This window comes from Polyergus mexicanus, unplaced genomic scaffold (genome assembly GCF_030449975.1).
Source record: "Polyergus mexicanus isolate NDT 795.1 unplaced genomic scaffold, iyPolMexi1.0 SCAF_4, whole genome shotgun sequence".
Taxonomy (NCBI): Eukaryota; Metazoa; Arthropoda; class Insecta; order Hymenoptera; family Formicidae; genus Polyergus; species Polyergus mexicanus.
In genome coordinates, this window is record NW_027223324.1 from 3,080,547 (window position 1) to 3,102,731 (window position 22,185).

The 22,185-nt window shown below is 37.8% G+C and overlaps 1 protein-coding gene across 2 annotated transcripts in view; it reads left to right on the forward strand.

The window, feature by feature from the left end:
• LOC138932216 (rho GTPase-activating protein 20) overlaps positions 1-22,185 on the forward strand; it is a 175,816-nt gene that overhangs the window by 38,312 nt on the left and 115,319 nt on the right. For both annotated transcript variants that reach the window (XM_070293821.1, XM_070293822.1), the window contains exons 4-5: positions 13,184-13,229; positions 14,522-14,694. In XM_070293821.1, coding sequence (XP_070149922.1) covers positions 13,184-13,229; positions 14,522-14,694 — 219 coding nt within the window. The remainder of the gene's footprint in view (positions 1-13,183; positions 13,230-14,521; positions 14,695-22,185) is intronic.

Below are 22,185 nucleotides of genomic sequence, written 5' to 3' on the forward strand. Positions count from 1 at the left end.
TCGGGGATCCTGTATCGAGAGAGAGAAAGAGAGAGAAAGGTTATTCCGGGCAGTTGGATATTAATTGTAGCGACTCATGATCTCTCTTACGTTTATATTTTATTTTCGTCCCGATTGACCGCAGTGCGGTACGATTTACATTTTATTTTAACATGCGCACAAAATGGTTATCTGTTATTCTTATCGGCCTGTTTGTCGTCGATTGTAATTTCTGAAGATGATAATTTTGAGGGAAAAAAAAAAATCTTTCAATGGGGGATGTTACACGCGACCTTTGTTCCCAACGTGAATGGCCAATTTCCTTTCGGAGCGAGGATCATAATTGAGACACTATCTCCGCCGCGGATGCTACGTTTGTCGCATTGCTATGAGCTTCGTAATCAGCAGATGGAATCTATCGAGATTTCTCGAGATTACATACAATTGAGTCGTAAATATTAGTCGTAATAAGAATAAAGATAATTACTCTTTATTAATACTTTTCTATGACTCACAGATTAACGCGTGTTTTGAATAACATATAAATGAAACGCGATAATACGATTTGATACTCGTTTTTTAAGAAATATTTCTTTTTTTGAAATTTATGAAAAATAGAGAGAGAGAGAGAAAGCTATTTTTTTAGGAGAGAGCCGTTTAAGATTATTATATTTTATATTAAATTAGTCAAATTTAGCATAAAGTTTCTTCTTAAATCAAAGCAAAGCGGTAATATATCCGTAATAATCCGTTAACAATTGATGACATATCCGAACAGCGAACAATCGAGACACTGCGATGCTTGTGTAACAAAGCGATACTATAACTCGATTGAACTTCGGAGAAGAACGGCGGTCCTATACGGGCGAAACTGGTTTATCTCTGCTCGAAGGAAGTACAAGCCATGCCTTGTATTCGGCGTGAGGATTTACCGCAGAACGTTTACCGAATTTTAGCGCCATAAAAGTGAGGCGGGTTTCTCGGCGCGATACAAAAGCGCGCGTTGCGGCGTGGCGGACCGCAGGTTAATTAGCGAAAACTCTCGGGATCGTTCTCGCCGTTTTCTAGGAGAAGAGCACCGCGACCGATCTTCCCAGTCTTCATCGTGTACACGTCGCACGCTTTTTCACGGCGCGCTCTTTTTATTCGATCCCATCCGTGCGCCTCTCCCTTTTCGCGTGGCTTACGTTGCTGCAATTTCACTTTGGAGGCACCTCAGAACCATCGAGCGGGCAATTAGAAGCAATCGCGCACCTGGAGACGTATATCTGTCTCTCTATCTCTTTCAATCTTGTCTTTTTTTTTTTCTCCTCCACGGAAATAACAGAAGCGTCTCTGCTTTATTTATCTCTCTCTTCAGTGGTTTCAAGAAAATTCTTTGAGCAAGTGCAACTGTTGAGAGAACGTCCCTCTCATGTTATTTCTTCAATCCTCCAATCGTGATATTATATCAAGGTATTAAAAAGGTTTATTAAAAAGATTATGCAAATTTTTACAAAATTATATCCCGATAAAATTAACCTTCCTATAAATAAATGGAGAGAGATCGCAAATACAATATTTTTAATATAAAATATGTTTTATTACTATAATGTTAAAAAAGATTTCTTAATAAAAAAATTTCAACGATTTTATTCGACAAATACAATAGAAATATGTAACAAGAGTCGTTTAAAGTTTCATTAACTCTTCGTCAAACACGCTTCGCTCGAAGCGAGCAGACTTTTTTCGTCGTGTTCGGCATCCTTATTATTTTGACTGGCAAGTTCAGAATTTTGAAGAAAGAAAAAGAAAGAGAGAGAGAGAGAGAGAGAAAGTAAGAGTCAATGCGGTATACTCTTCGCTCCGTGTTGTCGCTCGTTGCATCGCCATCGTCGTAAATTATGTTTTTACACATCGCACGACGACGATAGTCGTGGCCGGTCGCGGTGATGCAACGGAGAAAAGCATCTGCGGCGGCTTCTGTACCCGATGCACCTGCGACGCATTGCTGCATTTGCGCGAGAATGGGACGCGACCGTCCACGAGTCATTCGTGAGGATGACCAACGCCCTTCTGCGTTGTCCGTATATTTTTGTCAGCGCGCGCGGCGATTACCTTATTACCGCGCGGCGGCGGCGGTAATTAATTCGCCTGGGAATCGTAACTTCAGGAAATTATGTGGTTGGGTGGAGATTAATTGCTGCGATTACCGTCGCGCCGCGATGCGCGTTCCGCGTTGTGTAGCGCGTTTCGTACGTTCTATCTCCTCGCATCGCATATCCGAACATGCGAGTAGATAAAATTCAGTCTGAGTTAGTACCACATCTCGATACTACTATTACAATTTTCGTATTAACCTTTGAACTCTCAAATCGATATCTCGATAAGAACATGGACGCTTAATAATGATATAAACTTGTTTTTAAACAATTTGATATTTCTTATGATGTTGACAAATAAAAATTTTAGTTATTTTTTTTTTTCCCCGGTTATACGTTGATTTTTATCCTCAGAATGGAATAATATTAAATTAACAATCTTTTTTTTTCTTTTTTATGAAATTAAAAAAAAACTTTAAAAATACGGTTAACGACTTAAGATGATTAATGATCTTGTTATTTGACGAAACAAATTGCGTTTAAGAATCATTAAAAACTTAACGGATGGTGGATGCCCCGCGTGGAAAGCTGGTGAAACCGAACATTTAAAAGTTCACTAAAGTAACCAAGGAACGGACGAAAAATTTGCGCGCCATGTCGTCGCGGCGTCAATCGGGCCGGTTGAAAGTGGACGAGCATCGCACCTGTAGGGCAATGTCTTCTCGTCGATGTCGGGACCGTGCGAGAATGTGAAAGCTGCACCTGAAACCAGCGGGTTTTGCGCCGAGCGCGGTGACGCGTTTTGTCCGGATCGCTCTTCTTACGGCCCGTTGTCAGAAGATCGCGAATGAGAGCCGACCGACAGATTCGCGCGTTTCGGAAATCGTACACGTAGCGAAAGGCGAATCGCGAGCGTTTCAATCGCTGATCGATCTCAACGAATCTTGATTCACCGATTTGTCTGATTGAAAGGCTGAGACCTCCGTTTAGATAGGGAAATCAACTCACTTTTCTTTTCGGTGCACGAATGAATTAGCGGTACATGTAGAATGCTCATTCTTCGTTAATGTCACGTTGAATGATCGAATATTTTTAATGGACGCATATGTTGCGCCAATATAAATTTTAAAATCATTGAAATTAACATTGTCCTTTTTTTTTTTCCCAGTCTATCATAATTTTCTCAGTATAACTTGAGTACTTTAGTTCATGAAATTATAAGGGAAGATTATAAAAGCAAAAGATATCATATGCGCTCCAATTAAATTAACATTTAAGATTTAAGAGAAATAATATTTAATGATGGTGTTTATATCTCGTAAAATTATAAATTACACACAAATAATCGACGAATATGTCGGAATATGCGCGATACTTATTTTCGATTTCGAGAAATCGGATAGATCGTGAGTTACAAACAGACGCAATTTTATTGGCATTAGGGCGACACTTATTGCAACCGGTTTCGTTTTTTTTTTGCACACGTTTTCCGTTTACGGTGAAAAAAAAAAGAGGATACGACGAGGTGGAAAGTGGAGCAACTATGGTTGCGCGAGAAGACGAGAGGGGGAAAAAAAAAGGATCGGACATTAAGAAAGTGGATGATCGTCATCGTTGGCGTTCATCGGGAAAGTGGACAGGGGGTATCGGATCGCCGGCAATGGTTTCGATTTCATCGTCAAGGGTCTCGTACAGCTGGAAGGGGAGGAAAAAGGTGGATAGATATTTCACGGAATTCAATTTCTATTTGTTTCGAGTAACAGACTTTCGACAACAAATTTCTTTACCTCTGAACTCGACAATGCATTTGCAAAATACGCTATATTTTTGAATGTTTAAGAAATTATATGCACGTATTTTTCTCTTCTTCCCGATCTTATTATGATTATTTTTCTATTGTTTTACGAACATTATTATCAGAGATATTTTAATAAAAATACGGATTTAGATCATCTGGTAAATTAATGCGTATTAAATATGACAGAAAAATATTCTCCGTTGATTCTCGTTTATCATTCTCGCCGTTATTTCTGCCGTGCCTCGAGGTTAATGATACAATTGCTAATAATTAACGTAGATTGGAAGAGGCACATCCGAAGAGACTGTCGTCTCCTTATTTATCAGCAACGACACGCGTTAGCTAGCGAGACAGATCGTAAAGATGCTGTCAAGCTGTACCGCATCGAGGAAATTACGAGCGTTTATAATATGAATATACAATGATCTCCTTACTATTAATTTCTCGATTTTTTTAACAAGCAAGCTTGTAAAGATTATCCGTGCGAGGATATACATCACGTCAGTTGCGTGAAAAAAGGTAGAAAATTTAATAACGCAGCTCTTTATCTTCGTCCAGTCTGTTGGTCTTTGAGAACCGACAAAGAAATTCCATCTCGCCAGATTATATGTATCATAATATGAGTCTACGTAAGCTTTTAGCGCGGGAACATAAGGAAGCGAGGGAGGGGGGGGGGGATATAACCGGAGAAAGAAAAGAAAGCCGGACAAGAGAGATATAAAAAAAATTTGTCGCATCGGTAGAGAGCTTAATCGCATCTTGGAGCCGCGCCTTTTAGCGACGACATTTATTTTTAACGCGCCTTCGTCTCGCCGAGGACGAGATTGGAGAGCTAACAGAGAATACCCGACGACAGTATCGAAAAAAATGATAAATGTCCCTTATTCGACGACTTGTCCATGTCCGATTGCTAATGGGACCGTTCTTATCATTTTTGCCGAGTCGGAAAAATTTCTTTTTAATTTCTTTATAGGACAACACCTTGAAGGATGAAAAATGAGTTATTTTATATTCTTCGTTCCTTCTTAGGAACTATTAGTCGGACTCGAATAGAAAAAGGGAATTTGAAAAATTATTTTTCCACGGATTCTCTTAGAAAAAGCTAAGATATTTAATTGACTGTCAGATATAATTTTTAACAATTGCGTAAAAGATTAAATTACACATCTAAACTTTTGAATATTATATTGATAACAAAGTTATTATATTTCATTAAAGTTCCTAATATCTCGACAGAGGATTATTGGCGTTCGAAGACTTCTTTAAATCGCAACAAGTCTTCCGTTGCATTCTGGGATCGCAAAGCGAAGTTTACGGATTGAATCGCGTTACGTGAAGGTACAAAGAGCCGCGTGGCGATATTCCTCAGTGAATTAGTTACAGTTAGTCCAATATGCATAGACTTGATCTTTCATAAGATCGCACATTCCGTTCGTAGAACGAAAGCAGCTTTAAAATTCGCTTACCGCGCGAAGGAGACCACCAAAGAATTAGAATTCTCACGAGAATTCGCATGCCGCTACGTAATGGTCCTACGTGGTAATCGAATAATTCATAAGGCGAGAGATTACTCGCCACACGCGCGCGACTAATCGCCTGGACATATGCAATGATGCAACTTGAAGCGCAATCTTGATTTCTCTTGCGCTCGCCAGTGAGAGAATATCATAGGAATAGAAATTTCTCCGGTTCCTGAATTTTTTGAAAAATGATTAAAAACATGTTTATTTATAGAATTAATTTATATCCTTATTTTCTCTTCTTCTCTCTTTATTTTTTAATGCCAGTTTTATTAATGGCACGATTTAAGAATCTCTCTCTCTCTCTCTCTCTCTCTCTCATTTATGTAATAATCTAAAGTTAGACCGAGATATTCTTTGCCTATTTATTTTTCACGCTCTAGGCCCTACATTAACGAAATTCAACACACTGACTGTACGCTGATCGACCAGACAGAATGTGTCCGGTCGATTCTGCGCGCATTAATCAAATTCGCGATCTCTCGACGAACGCCCTAGGAAATTGCGATCGAACGTTCTCACCGGCGCGGCACGCTTTAATCCGAGACAGGGAGAAAGTGCGTTTCGTGGTACACGGGCGCTCACGTATTTCGTGTGTGCGAGAAGATGAAGGAGAAAGAGATGGAAGCCTCCTCTGTCCTTCTTCGATCTGAACTCTCGTGACATATTAGTTTTGCAGCATCCTACGACAAGCCCACACCATTGCACTTCCCCGGACGTGACATTCTGGCGTTCTTTCTATATGTCTAGAGAATAGATTTTTTTTTTTTTTTTTATCCGGATGAAAAAGATTTACGCTTGCTCTATACGATACAATAAAACTCCATTATGGAAAAATTCGTATATCGGAATCGTCAATTGGAGACAAAATTCGAGACTGTTAAATGATGCGACGATAAAAAGATCGTATTTCTTGAATCTATAAATCTTTGCTTTCTCTGAAATTTCTTTATATCGATATTTCCGTATATTATTAATGTATCCGTTATTCATAAATTATCGAGAGTTTTATATGTAAATCTGTTTCTGTAGCACATCCGTTTTACGGATCTCACATTTTCGTTTCCAGACGTCTGCTATCCACAGACATTTCTCGATATACGAGTCCGATAAAAAATTTATACAGTTGCTACAAAGTAGCCCAGTACGGTTAATAATCGTCGGTAATATGGATGGCATCGATTGCACACGTCCATGTTTCCATTGTACGTGCTCCAACATTGCGCTCGCGATAATCCTTTACGGAATTCGTGTTCGCATTGGCGGCGAAACAATGTTTCTAAGAGTGACAAAATACAGGAATGGATTTCACGTAAGCAATCGCGATAATATAGTTTTTAACATTCTATCTACGATATTACTCTCCTGTAACCTATATATAAATTATTTTGAGAAATAATTTTTAACGAAAAAGGAAAAAAAGAGTGGAAAATTTAAAAGAAAATTTTAATTACATTATAGATGAGATTGTTGTTTCAGATGGACTATAATACTAGATAATTATTGAGAATAATTGTAAAGATGTTGAAAAATAATACGAAGGATGTTCGATATATATGTTCGAATAATACGAAGAAAAATAACACGAAGACAGAATACACTTCGATTCACTTCTGTTAGTTATTTTATGATTGTAATTTTTATATATTTCCCACAATTAGTTTTATTTCTTGCAGCGAATTCAAGAAGTGCTGCATGCACTCTTACGCTACACGATTTCCGCCGCCCATGTCGTGTTGCATTCCGGGTATATATGGTACGTCACGCGCGCATCATCGTTCGCGTTTTCTCCCGCTGCTTTCCGGATCGCGGCTCGCTCCTCCTGACAGACTCCGTTGGGTGGAGAAGGAGAGAGATCGAGATCGAGAGATCGAGCGAGGCGGTCTTACAACATTATTAAAGCGCGAGTAAAAGCAGCCGATCGGCAAAAAGGGACGGACGACGCGACGGAAAGAGAAAGAGACTTTTTTTTTTTTAATACAAGATTTTTTTAATGCGAATCTACTTTCTCCGGTCCGTATGACGAATAACATCCAGGAGTCATTGTTTAATTCGGCAGTGGAGCGGTTTAAGGAGGCGCACATCCGGCCGCACGTGGGTGTCGCAGTCTGGGTCATGAATTCGAGAAAATTGACGGCCACGTGCGACGAGAAATGCGATCTCGAGTGCGTTTGTCTTTTACGACACGAATAAATAATACCGAATCATCACAACGCAATGATTTTCAAATAATAATAAAATTGATTATATCATGCAAAATCATTAACAAATATCATTCAATTTTACACGAGTCGTGAAAAGATTATTATTAAGTATTCTGATTTTTTTATCCTATACATCCTTATAATACTTATTGTTCATTATATTTACATACTAAACGTCTTGAGAAATTTGATACCATGAAATTACGAATGCTTATATTGCTCGACCAAATGACCACATTTAATTAGCATATTAAATATAAATAACACGTTGTGTATATGGCGTGTGAGAGGGGAAGGGAGGGACCAACAATTTATGTTTGTTCTATCAACAGGCAGCGACAATTGGTGGAGACGTTAAAAAAGATCGGATTGACCCAATTTACGCATGTTTCTTTGTCATCGTGTCATAAGACCGCTCGGGAAAGAGTTGTTTATCGTTTTGTGGCGGTATATGTATTAGTATTTAATTAATTTACTCCGGTGGTATCGGCATGAAAAACGCGATTAACATAAATAAAACGCGAAGGGCCATTTGGTCGCGTATCGATAGCCGATTAATCGATGTACGTCATTTGATCTCGTTTATCGAATGTCAATCTCGCGAAAAAAAGAAGAAAAGAGATAGAAAAAAGCGAATCCTGGCGATTATAAAATAATAATGAGATAAACGCCTACGCGAATAGAGTAGATACCTAATAAGGCGCGGAATATTCGACCTGCTTTTTTTAGGCACGCCCTCCGTTCGTCGTCGTCTTATTGTTAGCAGGGCCGAATGGACGAGTACGCGCGTGCGATGTATAATTAAAACTGCCTACGAGGAATGCATCCGCGTATTCGCACGATCGGAGCGAGGCAGCACGAGCGAAAAATTGCCCGCGATATCCGTTGTAATATCCATGCCAGCCGAGATTATCGATAATCGAACGTCCATCAAGGGATAGGTGAGAGCCTGCAAGACGTTGCGACTGTATCGTCTTTGCTCGTTCATCGTACAGGGTGTCCCCATATTTCATTTCGCGTCAAGTACTTTAATTCTTTTGACATAAGTCAGGTCATATCACATACGCATACATCGTTTAATTGTTGTTTCTATTTTACGAGACGTCGGATCTCTATCCGAGAAAAATCGACTTTCGATTCTATTTGACGTTCAAGTTGCGGATTATTATACAATGTATTTCATATGTATCTCGCGACCGAATTAATCGCACATGCGTATTGAACGAGCCTTTTCATTAGGAATTTATTTAATTTATATGTATATATAATCTCAAATATCTCTCTCTAATTAATTATATATTAATACGATTTTTTAAATTAATATATATTTTACATATGTATGTATATTTCATTATCGATTGTCATTTGACGTCTAGTCATTATTTTATGCGCCTTTATAATCAGATGCTAGCGTAAGGTTTATATTTCGTATTTAATGTAATTTCCAATAACTGCAATTTCGCGTAACATAATCCTGTTTAATTATTTTATTAATTGCTTTTCCGTCTGACTACAACGAGAGTGAAAGATGCGGCGCGACCGTGCACGCATACATAATTCATGGTCGCCGAAGACGTAGATACTTCCTCTGCTCTCGACAGCCTCGAAAACGAATGGGTCACCCTGTACCCATCCTCGGCGCGTATAATGCGATGCATAAATGCATGCAGGCACATGGTGCGTGCACGCTTAACATAGATACGTATCTGACAATAAGAAACGCATCGACACGCCGACGCATCGCATCGTGACGACCGGGAACGATGCAACGCACGTATCGTTGCTCCTACAATACATGCATCGGCTTTTTCATTTCACACCGGGTATCATCTCTCTTTCTCTCTCTCGGCCGAGTCGAGTGACTTATCGATACGTAACGCGTGATACTCACGGTTGAGACGGCACGATAACAATTCGTCCATATAGAATGCGACGTCTCTCGCTACAGAAAGCTTCGCTATGATAAACATTTCAATTATGTGTTCGTATCAAGTCCCCTATAGGAATATCATTCAGGCAATGTAAATGTATAATTACTATTTTCTTTTATATTTTGGATAATTATGAGATTTTTAAAATTATGTTTTAGATGAATATATAATGACGTAGCCATTGGGGGGAAAAAACATATGATTACATATACAATATGTATAAAAATTATTTAAACATATAACGATCGATATACCTATATAGTGATTATAAAATTATTAATCATTATAAATTAGATAAAAATTACCAGAGAATTTTAATGTTTCAAAATTATACGAAAAAACAAATCTTTTCTGAAGTAAAGATGGCTTTCCTCTTGAGAAATTACTTTATCCGACATGTCTTATCGCTTGTTATATGTGGAATAGAAGGGTTCAACATGTCGTCGTTTTTCTAATCCCATAGGCTCGGATAAGAATAGTTCGTCAACCTAGCATCAACGTAGCAACTAAGTTAATTTCGATGTTTTCTAATCCGACGTTTAACTTATCCTTTAATTAATCTAATGATTAATTTCTCACACACACGCGTAAACTAAGTAACTTTGTATCATTGTATACTTTTATATTTAAAATTTACCTAATAATTTCAAATTAAAGCAAAACTCAGTTTATCGATGCAAGCCCGCGTTTTATGCATATTAAGATAAAAATATATGTGAGTTTATCATTTGATACAGAATCGTAAAGTTATCAATAAACCCGAATCAAGTAACAAAGTATCTCCTGGATTATTCGATGAGATTAGCGATGAGACGCTCTCGTCTTTTTTTCTCATATCTTCTCCACTTTTATTCTCATTCCGCATTGTGCGAAGAGAATGCGGGTAGCTCTAGGTTCCTTTGAAATTCGAAGCGTACTAGAAAGATTGGCGTACAATTTATCGCGATAATTATTGCCTGACCGCTACGTTAAAGCCAGAAGAGCTCTGCTTTTCTGCACACGTAAGACGTAGCAATTAAACCGTAACAAATTGGTTGTTAGGAGTTGAGCTCTCTCTCTCTCTCTCTCTCTTTCTCGTACGCGGCGCGCAGCAACGGCGGCGGCAGTTTTATTGTGATTACACGGTATCTCCGATAGATATGTATTCGTAGCTCGGAGGCAAGCTGATTGACTCTCGTCGATAATTTCCATCCGCCTGCGTGGCTTGGAAGACCTTGCCATTAAAGGACCTTGAGAGAGCTGCATCCCGTCCATCACTCTCTTTCGCGTACCTACATACATACGTCTTGGACAAAACTACGAATTCATTCTCTGCGCGGCGCGGCGTTTCTTCCTCCAAAACCGTGTAATACAATTTCACGAAGCGCGGTACGTTTATTACGGCGAAATTAATTACTACGTGCCGGATGTATCGCGCTATTCTTTCCGCCCGCCGACCGGTTTATTTCCATTTCATTATCATCGCGCTCGCGCCAAGTCACGCATCCGTCGCATCGAAAGGTCGTCCCGTGAAAAATCTCTCTTTGTCTATCGTAAGATAATTATTATTAAAGAAGGATTTATGCGAATGCAGACGACGAAATTTACGATGCCGGCTTTGCTAGTTACTATAAGCGTTATCGATCACGTTTTTATAGACAGAGAAGAACTTGAGATTTACCGAGCTTCTCTCTCATTCATATCGAATCTCCTCTATTGAACGATATTCTGATTGAGAGTATAATGCCGCGTCATAAGTCAATGGATAAATATGCGCTTCTCTCGAGGACATGCTCTGGCCTCGTTTAAAGTTCTTTCACCTTATCATTGGGCTACAAATGTTTTTGATGATGGGTCGGAATGCTTGAAGAGTGCGACATCAGCGGGATAATTATTTTCATTCCTAACTGTTGGGAAGATTATCGGGCTTGTTAATGAAATGTGATATAGATAGTCGGGGAAAATTATTTTTCATGTATGTAATGTAAAAAAGGATGCGTGATTTTTATTAATAAGTATAAGTATAACATTAAAATTTCTTTTATATTCTTTGCCTTTCCTCTTCTCAACAAACAACGTATTAAATGGGATTAAAATTATAGGAATTATATAATAACATATTATAATGTTTTATAATATTATTGTGATTTATTTTTTTAATTTTCCTCAAAATATATTTAAGTTGGATATAAGTTATAGCGTATATTGTGATCTTATTTTTAATTTTTTCCTTAATATCCTAACGGTCCCTATAGTCCTGACAATCCTACTTATTGGCTGAACCAACAGAAATTCAAGATTTGGAGAACGTATCCCCGATATTTAATCAGGTACCCTAGCCATGTGCCCTAATTGCGCGTCCTACTCGCGTGCCCTAATCGCGTACCCTAATCGTACCTTATGTACCTCTCGCTACGCATTTTAGCCAGTATTGGCCGCCTATTTTACGTAGCCTATATCCATTCTTCGGGCCAGTTGAACCTATCTTTCGTTGCTCCTGGCCATTTTCTGAATCAATCTCTAACCAGAGATCGAAAAAGGAGATACTCCTTTTATCGTCGGCTATTTATTATCGCCGGCGAATAAGCGCAAGATTTTTCTTACGCTCGTAAGGAGATAAACTCCTTCTTTTGCCGGATAATTATTGTCGCCGGCAAGTGAGCGTAAACATTTCACGCTTGTTAACGATCGTACGATCGTTCGACAAAATTTATAACTTTATTTTAACCGAGATAAAGCCAAGCCATTATTAATCAAAATTTGGATTAAAAAGATATTATAAATTAAGATAAATATATAATATATTAATTTAATATTTATAAAATATAATAATATATAGTTTATAATAAAATAAGATTAATTTACACAACATTTATACTATTTATTATTATATTATAAGTAATTTAATTGATTGATTATTATAGTCTTATATCAGTTAAAACAAAGTTTTCACCTGAAAGGTTTCACCTCAGCGATACTGAGGCGTTTTAACGTTGCCCCTATATTAATATATTAAATTTATTAATACATAAATATTTATATAATATATAATATTAATATAGTATTAATATTAATTGATATTAATATAAAATTAATTATATTAATAGGTATTAATATATTAAAGATTGCAACGCTGAGAGACATCCCATTTAGTCGGCAACGAAGTACGATCCTCGATGACAATCGTGAAAACGAGATAAAAGTCCAACGCGAAGACGCGACGACGCGAAAACGCGGTACCGCGACAACGCGACGCATCGTTGCTCGTACGGCACGATGACGGCAACGACGACGCACTAATGTGCGTTCAACGCACAAATGCGCGTGCCACATATGAGCCATTGTGCGACTCGTGGCAATGCTGCGTTGACACGCGACGCGGAAAACGCGAAAGCCGTCCGCGGCACGATGACGGCACCGACGACGCGCTGCTACTTTATTGCTCGAGTATCGCCGCGCGAATGATAACACGTAAGAAAGGGATTTGAGGGTCTCGCCCCCCACTACAGTTCTATTCAAGTGTCTCTGTATAAATGATAACAAGGCCGTGATACATAAACAATGTTTACGCCGCCAAGGCCGAATACCAAGTTAATCATAATTCATTGCCAAAATTTACGTATTATGAGATATATTATATATAGTATTTTAAAAATCAATTTTATCGTGTATCTTTTTTTTTTTCTTTCAGATCCGTGGCATACTTGAGAATTGGAATGGCGATGCTTTCAAGCCGAGTGAGTACACTATACATACACACACGTATACATTATATATACGCTAACTTCTTAGCTATATATGCGATTATCGATTATGAAGTCAAGCGACCTTAACGAGTTTATTATGCTCTACGAGAGAGTGGTCTTTCGGTCCCCTGCATATCTTAGGAAACTGGTAAAGTGGAACTCTTATCAAGGTGATCGCGCCTTCCTCTCTCTTCTCCGATAATCTCGTGCACATCTTGTCTTTTCGCGCGCGTTTTCTCTTTTATTTTTTCACGTTTTCCGATAAAATGTGCATGATAAACGGTGTGAGCGATCGACAGGGGCGATTATGCCGCGCTTAAAAAGACACGCTAATTAAGCAGTTCGTCCGATCGAGATTTGCCATGCTTTATGCATTTGCGAATCGAACCCGTTCCCGATGCTGGATGCTGGCCGGTGCTCGCCGCTATACTTTTAATCTCGCGATGCCGCTATTACCGTGAAATGACTATCACCGGCCATTTCGAATTTACATTAATAAGATCGCCGGTCTTTTATCGTACGGGACTGCAACGACGTCGATCGTAAATCGGCATCGCGACTTGTAACGTACGTACGTATGTATACTACGGGGGGAATTTATTCGTGTTATTCGAGCGTTCACGGTGTTATCTCGAAACACGATACCGCGCGTAGATTTTTTTTTTTTTTTTTTCGTTGTTCGTGATTCACGCGCGCACTTCTCAAACGCTTTTTACACACGCGGTCGCTCTGAGAATATAATTGCACCATGTCGATTCCTAGCGCGAGCATAGAAGGCAGAAGGAGAGCATGGACTACCGTAAATTCGCGATGCAGTCCGCGTTGAATCCGCGAATTACATAGTGCAGCTCGTATTTCATGACGCGAGAGACGGAACACACAGATAAAAATATTAAATCTAAAGGTAAATCATTTTCCAGTGCAAAAAAAAAAAAAAAAACACGAGGATATCTTCGTCGACGAAGAGCTGAGCGAAATATAGAGAAGCGTGCGTTAATAATTACAGTTCCATATTAATTTTCCTTTAATGTCACATTTTATCGCATTACACAGTGGCATTCTATTTCATTCTCTAATACTTGCGTTTACTACATCGAGTGTTCGCGCGCGTGTAGAACGTTGCCATTAATTACCGAGGAGAGCATAAAATCTTTCGCGGTATAATACAAGTGCAATTATTTTATGACCGGGGAAAGATAATCTCGTGTAATTTAATAACGGGATTCTGTGCCTTTTACGCGATACGGACAAATTTTAATTACGACGATGTACGCTGTCAACAGGTGACTTATTTCCCGGTTCATTTTGGAACTCTTACTGGGAATACTTGGAAAGATATAGCGAGGCTAGAAGAACATTGGACGAGCTGAGAGCGACCGAGGATCCTCTGTTGTCCTTTCTCAGTCTTAGACAGGCGGCCGCGAGACATTCGCCCTCGTCCTTACTTCTCTTACCGGTGAGTTATTTAGTAATAAAGTGATTTATACAACACATAGTATTGACAAAATTATAATATCCGACGATTTGAATTAACTGCCTGCATTGATAAAGAACATGAGATTACTATCCTACTAAAATATTGAAAAAACTTTGGCAAACGACTTTCAATGTCGATTCTTTTTTAACTATAAATTGAGATCGGCAAATGATTATTAAAAATTTAATTTACGTTTATAAAATAAGATCTAAACTCGAATGTTATGACTCGGTAGTATTCAATTGACTTGATTGATACCAAAGCGTGTTGTAACGTATGTCTAAAATTATGCTTAATTAACAAAAATTTGACTTTGTAAATGATGATCGCTCGCAACGCTTTCGATAGTTTTAATCTCGGATACCGCGTGATTAAAGTATGCGCCACAGAAAATATGCATCGAGTAAAAAAAAATTGGGGGCCGCGATTGAGAATAGTGAAATGAATCCCAAGAGAAAGAAAAAGAGGAAAGTGGAATTCTTTCTCTCCGAAGAGAAAATACGTTCCCTAATTAATCGTGCTGTCATTAAGCTTAATTACGTTAATTCGTTCCGCGAGTCTTTCAAACAGCGGACTTACCGGACCTCTCTCTCTCTCTCTCTCTCTCTCCATCTCTTTAAGGAGACTGTTCTTAAATTACAGCCGACTGAATTTTACAAACCGGTCGAATTGTTCAGAGTGCGATCGAGTAGCTCTCGTGAGTAAAAGCTACCGCGTGTTTCGTTTCGTCCCTCCTGCACATTCGACTCTCCAGTGAAAGTCTTATCTCGCCGTTGACGCAACGGTGCGCGAGGAGAGAACATCTTCGTTTAACCTTTCGATTCGAACCTTTATTCTCGCGAACGCGAAACGAAAGCGGATTAGTTTCTCGATTAATTATCGGTCAATTCGCAAAACAATTTATTTTTACGATGAATGTAAGAATTGACTCGAAATTAGTCAAGGATATATCAAAACCGGTTGATCTGCTAGAAAAAAAAAAAAAAAAAAAAATTCGATATACATGTATCCGATTATACAAAGAAGTGAAGGTTCCGCGTTTATTCATTTAGATGCCTCGAACCGATCGAAAGCGCAAGCACGTTTGAGTTAATTCTACCAACGTAGACGGCTGATTGTAAACTAAAAAAAAATTCCTCTCGCGTATCGATGAGAACGCAACGCGTATGTTAGATGAGCTATGTGACAGCTTGTAACGGATGTAATGATTGGAGGCGCGGAACGCACGATGGAATCGACGGACGCGACTTTAACACCCTTTGAAATATAGACTCGGAGCTTGTGTAAGTCATGGAGATGCGCACGGAGAAGAGAATCTGCGCGCATCTATTCCGTGCTCGACGTTGATAAGTGTCTACGAATACGGTTTCGCTATTGGGCACATTGTTATCTAAATTTGAAATCCAGAAACCTCCAGCACCGCCTTTACCCTGCTAGCTGAGCTTTCAATTACCTTCGTAATGAAGTTTCGCAATTATTGATAATACAACATATACCGCATTTCGCAATTATCTCTACTTGCTCTCTCGCTCGGGCAAATACAATAGATTTTGCGAAACGCGTTTCCGCAAACGAATTTCGAGGCGCAATGCGCCTTCTGTATAATTCGCGTATTTGGTTTAACCGAGAAACGTTTAGACGCGGTTTACCGAAACGTTACTACGTTATCAGATTTACCCGGAATGTCAACTATGAAATTTCACCTGACCATTTCTGCACCTGTAACTGCGACACAGCAGGCTACTAGTATCTACTTACCTACGCCTACCGTCCAGTAGATTACGAGATGCCCTGTTACACGTGGGTGTTCACAACGGTTTGCGGTACCCGTTTGCGGCACAAGTACACAATGTGTGTGCGTATGAGGTTTATATCTGCGCGTTTTGATACATTATTTACTTATATCGTCGCGCCAAGAAATAGCGTACATAAGAAATTGCGGTACGTCGTTATGAAACGCTGATCTTGATCTCCCGAGCACCTACGCGCGAAATAACGTTGCGGCTTATTACAGCTATCCGCTATGCTACGTAATTTATAATAAATCACACATCCGAGTGTATATGTGTTTGGAGAATGTTTTCCGGTTTTTTTTTGTTTTTTTTTTTTTGTTTTTTTTTTGTAACCCACTAACATCTACGATACGATTCTCCGCCATAATTTCTCGTTGTAATTGGTAAATATGTTAATAGCAAATATTTGCTAAGATATCATCATATCTTATTATTTATTATATACTTGTAAAAATTTAAGAGTTAAATTTAATATAATAATTCGATATAATGGGAGTACATCATCTTTTTCTGATTTATATTTTTTTTTCGATTTTTATTTCTTATAAAGACCATAATGTGTCTTTATATGTATAATCAAACGTGTTTAATATTTTCTAATGTTATTTTTACTATATATATATATATATATTGTATATATAAGACATTTTCCTAAGAGATAAATTTAAATGTCGTTTTAAAGTAGCACAACTTCATCATTATACGCAGAGGTACAGCTATGCAGCTATTTGGTACACATATTTATATACAATATATGTATATGTATATGTAATTCCGTCAGAACCAGTCATTGTTTCTCTTTTATATCGTAGCGAGAGTCACAGAACGACGAGTGATTTATGGCACTTGTCTTATCGAGATAATATAATGCCTCGCCGAGGGGAGGTAAAGGTGAGATAATTTTTTGAAAGCAGTAGCATTAAAAATATGCTCTTCGTGCGCTTTAAAGTTCATATTAATTTTTTAATTTCCTGTTACTTTGAATATTTTCTAGATTAATCGACTATCTGTTCAGTTATTATCGCACCATACACATACAAAACTTTTTACACACAAAATATATTTTTTTGCTGTATATAATATTTGGGAATCTCCATTATTCCTCCTCGAGATTAAAATTGAAAATTCGATTCACTCACCGATATGATGCGCAACAGCGGAGTTGTAATACGCAACATTGATTTGTAAAATATAAATACATGCAAATTATATAAAGCAATATCGAATATAATTAATATCTCAAAAATGATTGTGTGAGCAAAATTTAATATATTTTATTCGTGTTTGGTTATCATTAGCCAATGTTGCAGTTAATATTCGAGATTTATCCGAGTCGAAATTTTTAGTCGTCGGAAATTTAAATGGACGTTAATTTCGTCGTGTGGGATGCAAAGTCATACGTAAATTGCAGTTAACCGTAAACTATGTACCGAGAGGTTTGCGAGTAAGTCCGTAGGTTGAATGTGCCAAGCGATGATAACGGTTTCCTCCGTTCGCGTAATATATTCGCTCGTACGTAACAGGCCGTGATTCCGTGCATCGTGTCACGGGGATGATGAATGACCTCGCGCCATCATCGATGATCGTCGGACTGTGGCAAATCTGACAGTAAGCCGACAGATCGAACTTTACCCTCTCCTTGCGATTAAATCTTGGCTTATACGCAATAACGAACATATTAAAATGCGAATTATTACGAATATTTGAATATGTTTACCGTTGCAATGCGAGAGTATGAATTTGAAAATATTTTTAATTTTTTGTTTGAAGTGTGTGAATTTTTCTATATGTAATCTATATGGAAAAATTTGAGCAATGCGAATATAGTTTAGAAAATTTTGTAGAATTAAAAATTTTTGTGTCCGCGCATACATGATATAGATTTAATAATCTAGCAATAATCTTTGTACTAGAAATTCTTATAAATACGCAAATTTGCAAATAAAAAAATTCAAAAAGAATTTATCAAGACAGGATTAATTAGAAATATTATTCCAAGACTTAATTTCTCAGAGTTTCATATGAAATAACCGAAAATATCGCCATCACGCATATTATGTATAAAATACGTAAGTAGGTAAAATGAATACGCAAAATTGAATCTCAAAGAAATCTCCTTGTAGCGACAGATTATCGTTAACATCATCTTTTTGCACCGGCGTGTTACGCCAGGAGCGAGACTGGAAATAAATAAGAAAATAAGAGCTTGATGTCCATTCCATTGACTATAAGACGGCGATATGATCGTCTTATCAATTAATTTCACGAAGATAATTGGCAGATACATAAAGAGCATACACAAAATTTTCCATTTGACGTAGTGGAGAGGCGAATATTTTCTTATAAAATAAAAGAAGGAATCTCGGATCGCGGCGATTCACTCGGTCATTGATAAGATGATTTGACATTCGATAAATCCCGATAATATAATATATGTATATGGTGTACTTACTTATGCTCTCGTGGAAAGAGACGCGAATAGCATGGTAATGTCAACAGTGAAAACCAGTCGGTACGATCTGCTAGTTAATCATGAAGAAATCTGGTTTGTCGTAGCGATTCGTAGCCGTTGCGATTACGCGCAACTGCAACGCGAATGAATACGCCACTGTTCGCATTTACGGCTAATTAAAATGCAATCTCATCCGCCCGCTTGAGGAAGCTGTTTGGCATATCGCAAAATAAACGTGGCAATTTATAATGTCTCATGGGAAAATCATTTCATTCAATTGCAGACAAGTAATCTGATTAAAGTGTATCGCGATATAAAAGCATACGGTGTACAAATATTCCTGAGACCGTACCTTTTTATTTGCATAATTACGAATTTTTATTCTTGTAAAATGAGAAATAATAAATATAAATATTTTTTTACAATTACAAAATGCTGTATTAAGATGCATATGATTGTTTGTTAATGTCATTATTGTTTTTATGTGAGAGAATATGCGCGTGGGATATAAATTAAATTTTTGTTAAAATTAAATTGAAACTTTGGCTATTAAATGGATAATCGAGATATCAATTCGAGTTATTAATAATAAATATTTACTTTTATAGTACATGACGTTCCGTGTGCATGAAAACAATCAATCTTTGCTAATTAATCCTCATCAATTTGATTTATAACAGATGATGAGGCAGTAACACACGTTTGTCACTCGTCGATCTATACTTTGTTCGTTGAATCGCCAAGAGTCGTGGAACCAGTTTTTCGAATTCAAAGAATTGTGAATCTCTTGCGCGCTTGATAAACAAAAGATTTCAGCGGAGGAAGAAAAAGTAGAAGCGAAGAGAAGACCCGCGCAACGATGTAGTCCATTTCAAAGATCTTCTTTTCTTCTCGCTGCCTTTTCCGACGACGTTTACTCCCGTGTTCGATTCGCGACTTGATCGTCGAAGATCTTATAGAGATCTTATAAACCAGTTAAGCTCGCAACGCGATGCGCGATGTGGTTCAACTTCGCCGCCGTAAAAGCCGCTGGTTTCTAGCGATCTGAAGGAACGCGGCGATTAATCGCTTCCCTCGAGGAATAACGTATCAAGGGCTCGTTACATTCAATTTGTGCGAAGTCATTTTGTAAAATAATTTTGCATATAAATTTGTCGCACTGGCAGTTTCTGTCTAGATACCGATCGTATATTGTACTTTTAAATTGACTGTACAAATTCCGGTATTATCTCTAATCTAATATTTTTTTTGAAGATGCAACAATATAAATTTTAAAAGGTCAAATAAAAAAAGATATCACTTTTTTCAAAATCAAATTCATGCTCTCATTGGGAAGTTTACGGAATTAAATTTCAATTTAAAAATTTAATTTGATATTAGTCTTAATTTGCTTTTTTAACAATTGGATCGGTCAGAATAATCTCTAATTAAATAATATAAAGTAAATTATAAACTGAAATTTGAACCAAATGGAATGTTTATGTGGGTAAATAATTGTTTCGAGTTTTTAAAACAGCAGGTTAGATCGCATCTCTGAATTTTCTCAATTGCTCTTTTACATTAAACAATTTTTAATTAAAAATAAAACACTTAAATTTTACGGTGATCAAGACAAGTCCCTATATGTACATTAGCGCGAAATGCAAGACGAATACATCACTTGTGTGATCTAGTGACACGTCTATTAGCCTATTGACTTCTATCATCACAGAGGTGATGATGGACGACCTCTTCAGGTGCTGAAGACTGGAAAGAAGTCGTTTCGCCACGATCGATCGATCGCGAAAGCCGCAGACATTTCTCGATCATGCCGACGTATAGGAAGTAATCGCCGCTTCGCCATAAATAACGCAACGGAAGCTATTAGTCATAGTTGGCGGTCGCGCGAGTGATTGCAACATGAACGCGGCTTAATCGATCCGCATCCTCACATAAAATCTTATCATGTGTTAAGATCATTCGTAATACGAATACTTTTTTATTTACATCGGAGATTAAAAATAAACTCACGAGAGAGGATGAGAAAACTAAAAAATTCATTTCAAGATTCTCGCCTTTAACGAGTCGGCGGTATTAACGCGTGCGTTCGCAAAATATTTGCATAATTTAAAGTTTGTTCTTGTTCGGGCAAAGGAAAGCATTACGTAAATTGTATAAATAGATTTTGATTTAAAAAAAAACCATTCTTTTTCGTAAGCTTCGCAAAATTAAAACGACAGAGTAGAAAACTCATATATAAAATATATTTAAAATGTATATTATATACATATAAAAATATATTATATGTATGATTTTTTTGATCGAATATAGAAAGGGGGAACGTCGTGGAAATGTCGCAAGATATTTTTAAAGACTACTCTATAATTTTCTAAGATATTAATTTGCAATAATAATAAAACTAAACTGAGAGCTGTAATGAGGATCGCGCGAGTATTCTCGATACTTTCTCGGTGAATGCATTTTGAAACGCGTGATGTTTAATGCTAACGATTACCATAAAAGCGATTGCGCTTCTATGACGACGTCGGAATAACAAAATAATTGCTAAGAATGCAATTAGTACTAAGCGCTTATCCCGGATGACCATTTTGGTCAACAATGATAATCGCCCGCGCGATTTCCCGCGCTAAAAACTCGCGACGGTGCATTCGCGGAAAAGTGGCACGAAAAATGCGACGTCACACGTAACGAGCCATTGTCACTCGGAAAGATATGCGTAAAGTGCATGTTGGATATGTTTTCGCAGCCGTTAATTTTAACGTTCGAATGCGCGCACGCGCCTTTAGGTCCTGATATGCAAACTGGGAGAACAGGTTACGAACAATCGCTTCGATTCGACCGCAGAAATTATGGAAATCATAGTGTTAGTTAAATCGTCGATTATTACATCGCGCATTTACATTCCAGTGTCCTTATTTGCACTGCTCCGCCGCTCGAATCAAGCCCATTGCTCATTGCATTCTTCCGATACACGATCGCCGATAATTGCGCCGGTCTTTTTATACTCGAGCTCCTGTTCGAGTAATTTTCATACACCCGCGTGTAATTGCGTGTTTAATGGAAAGATGTTAATAAATTACCCCTTCCCTCTTCTCTTTCTCTCTCCCTCCCTCATGTATTTTGTCACGCGTCTCAATCGATTGTCTTCGAAAAAACGAAGCAGAACGAAGCACGATTTATTATTCATTAGATACTTGAGAAGCATCGTGCTGATGTTATTTATAT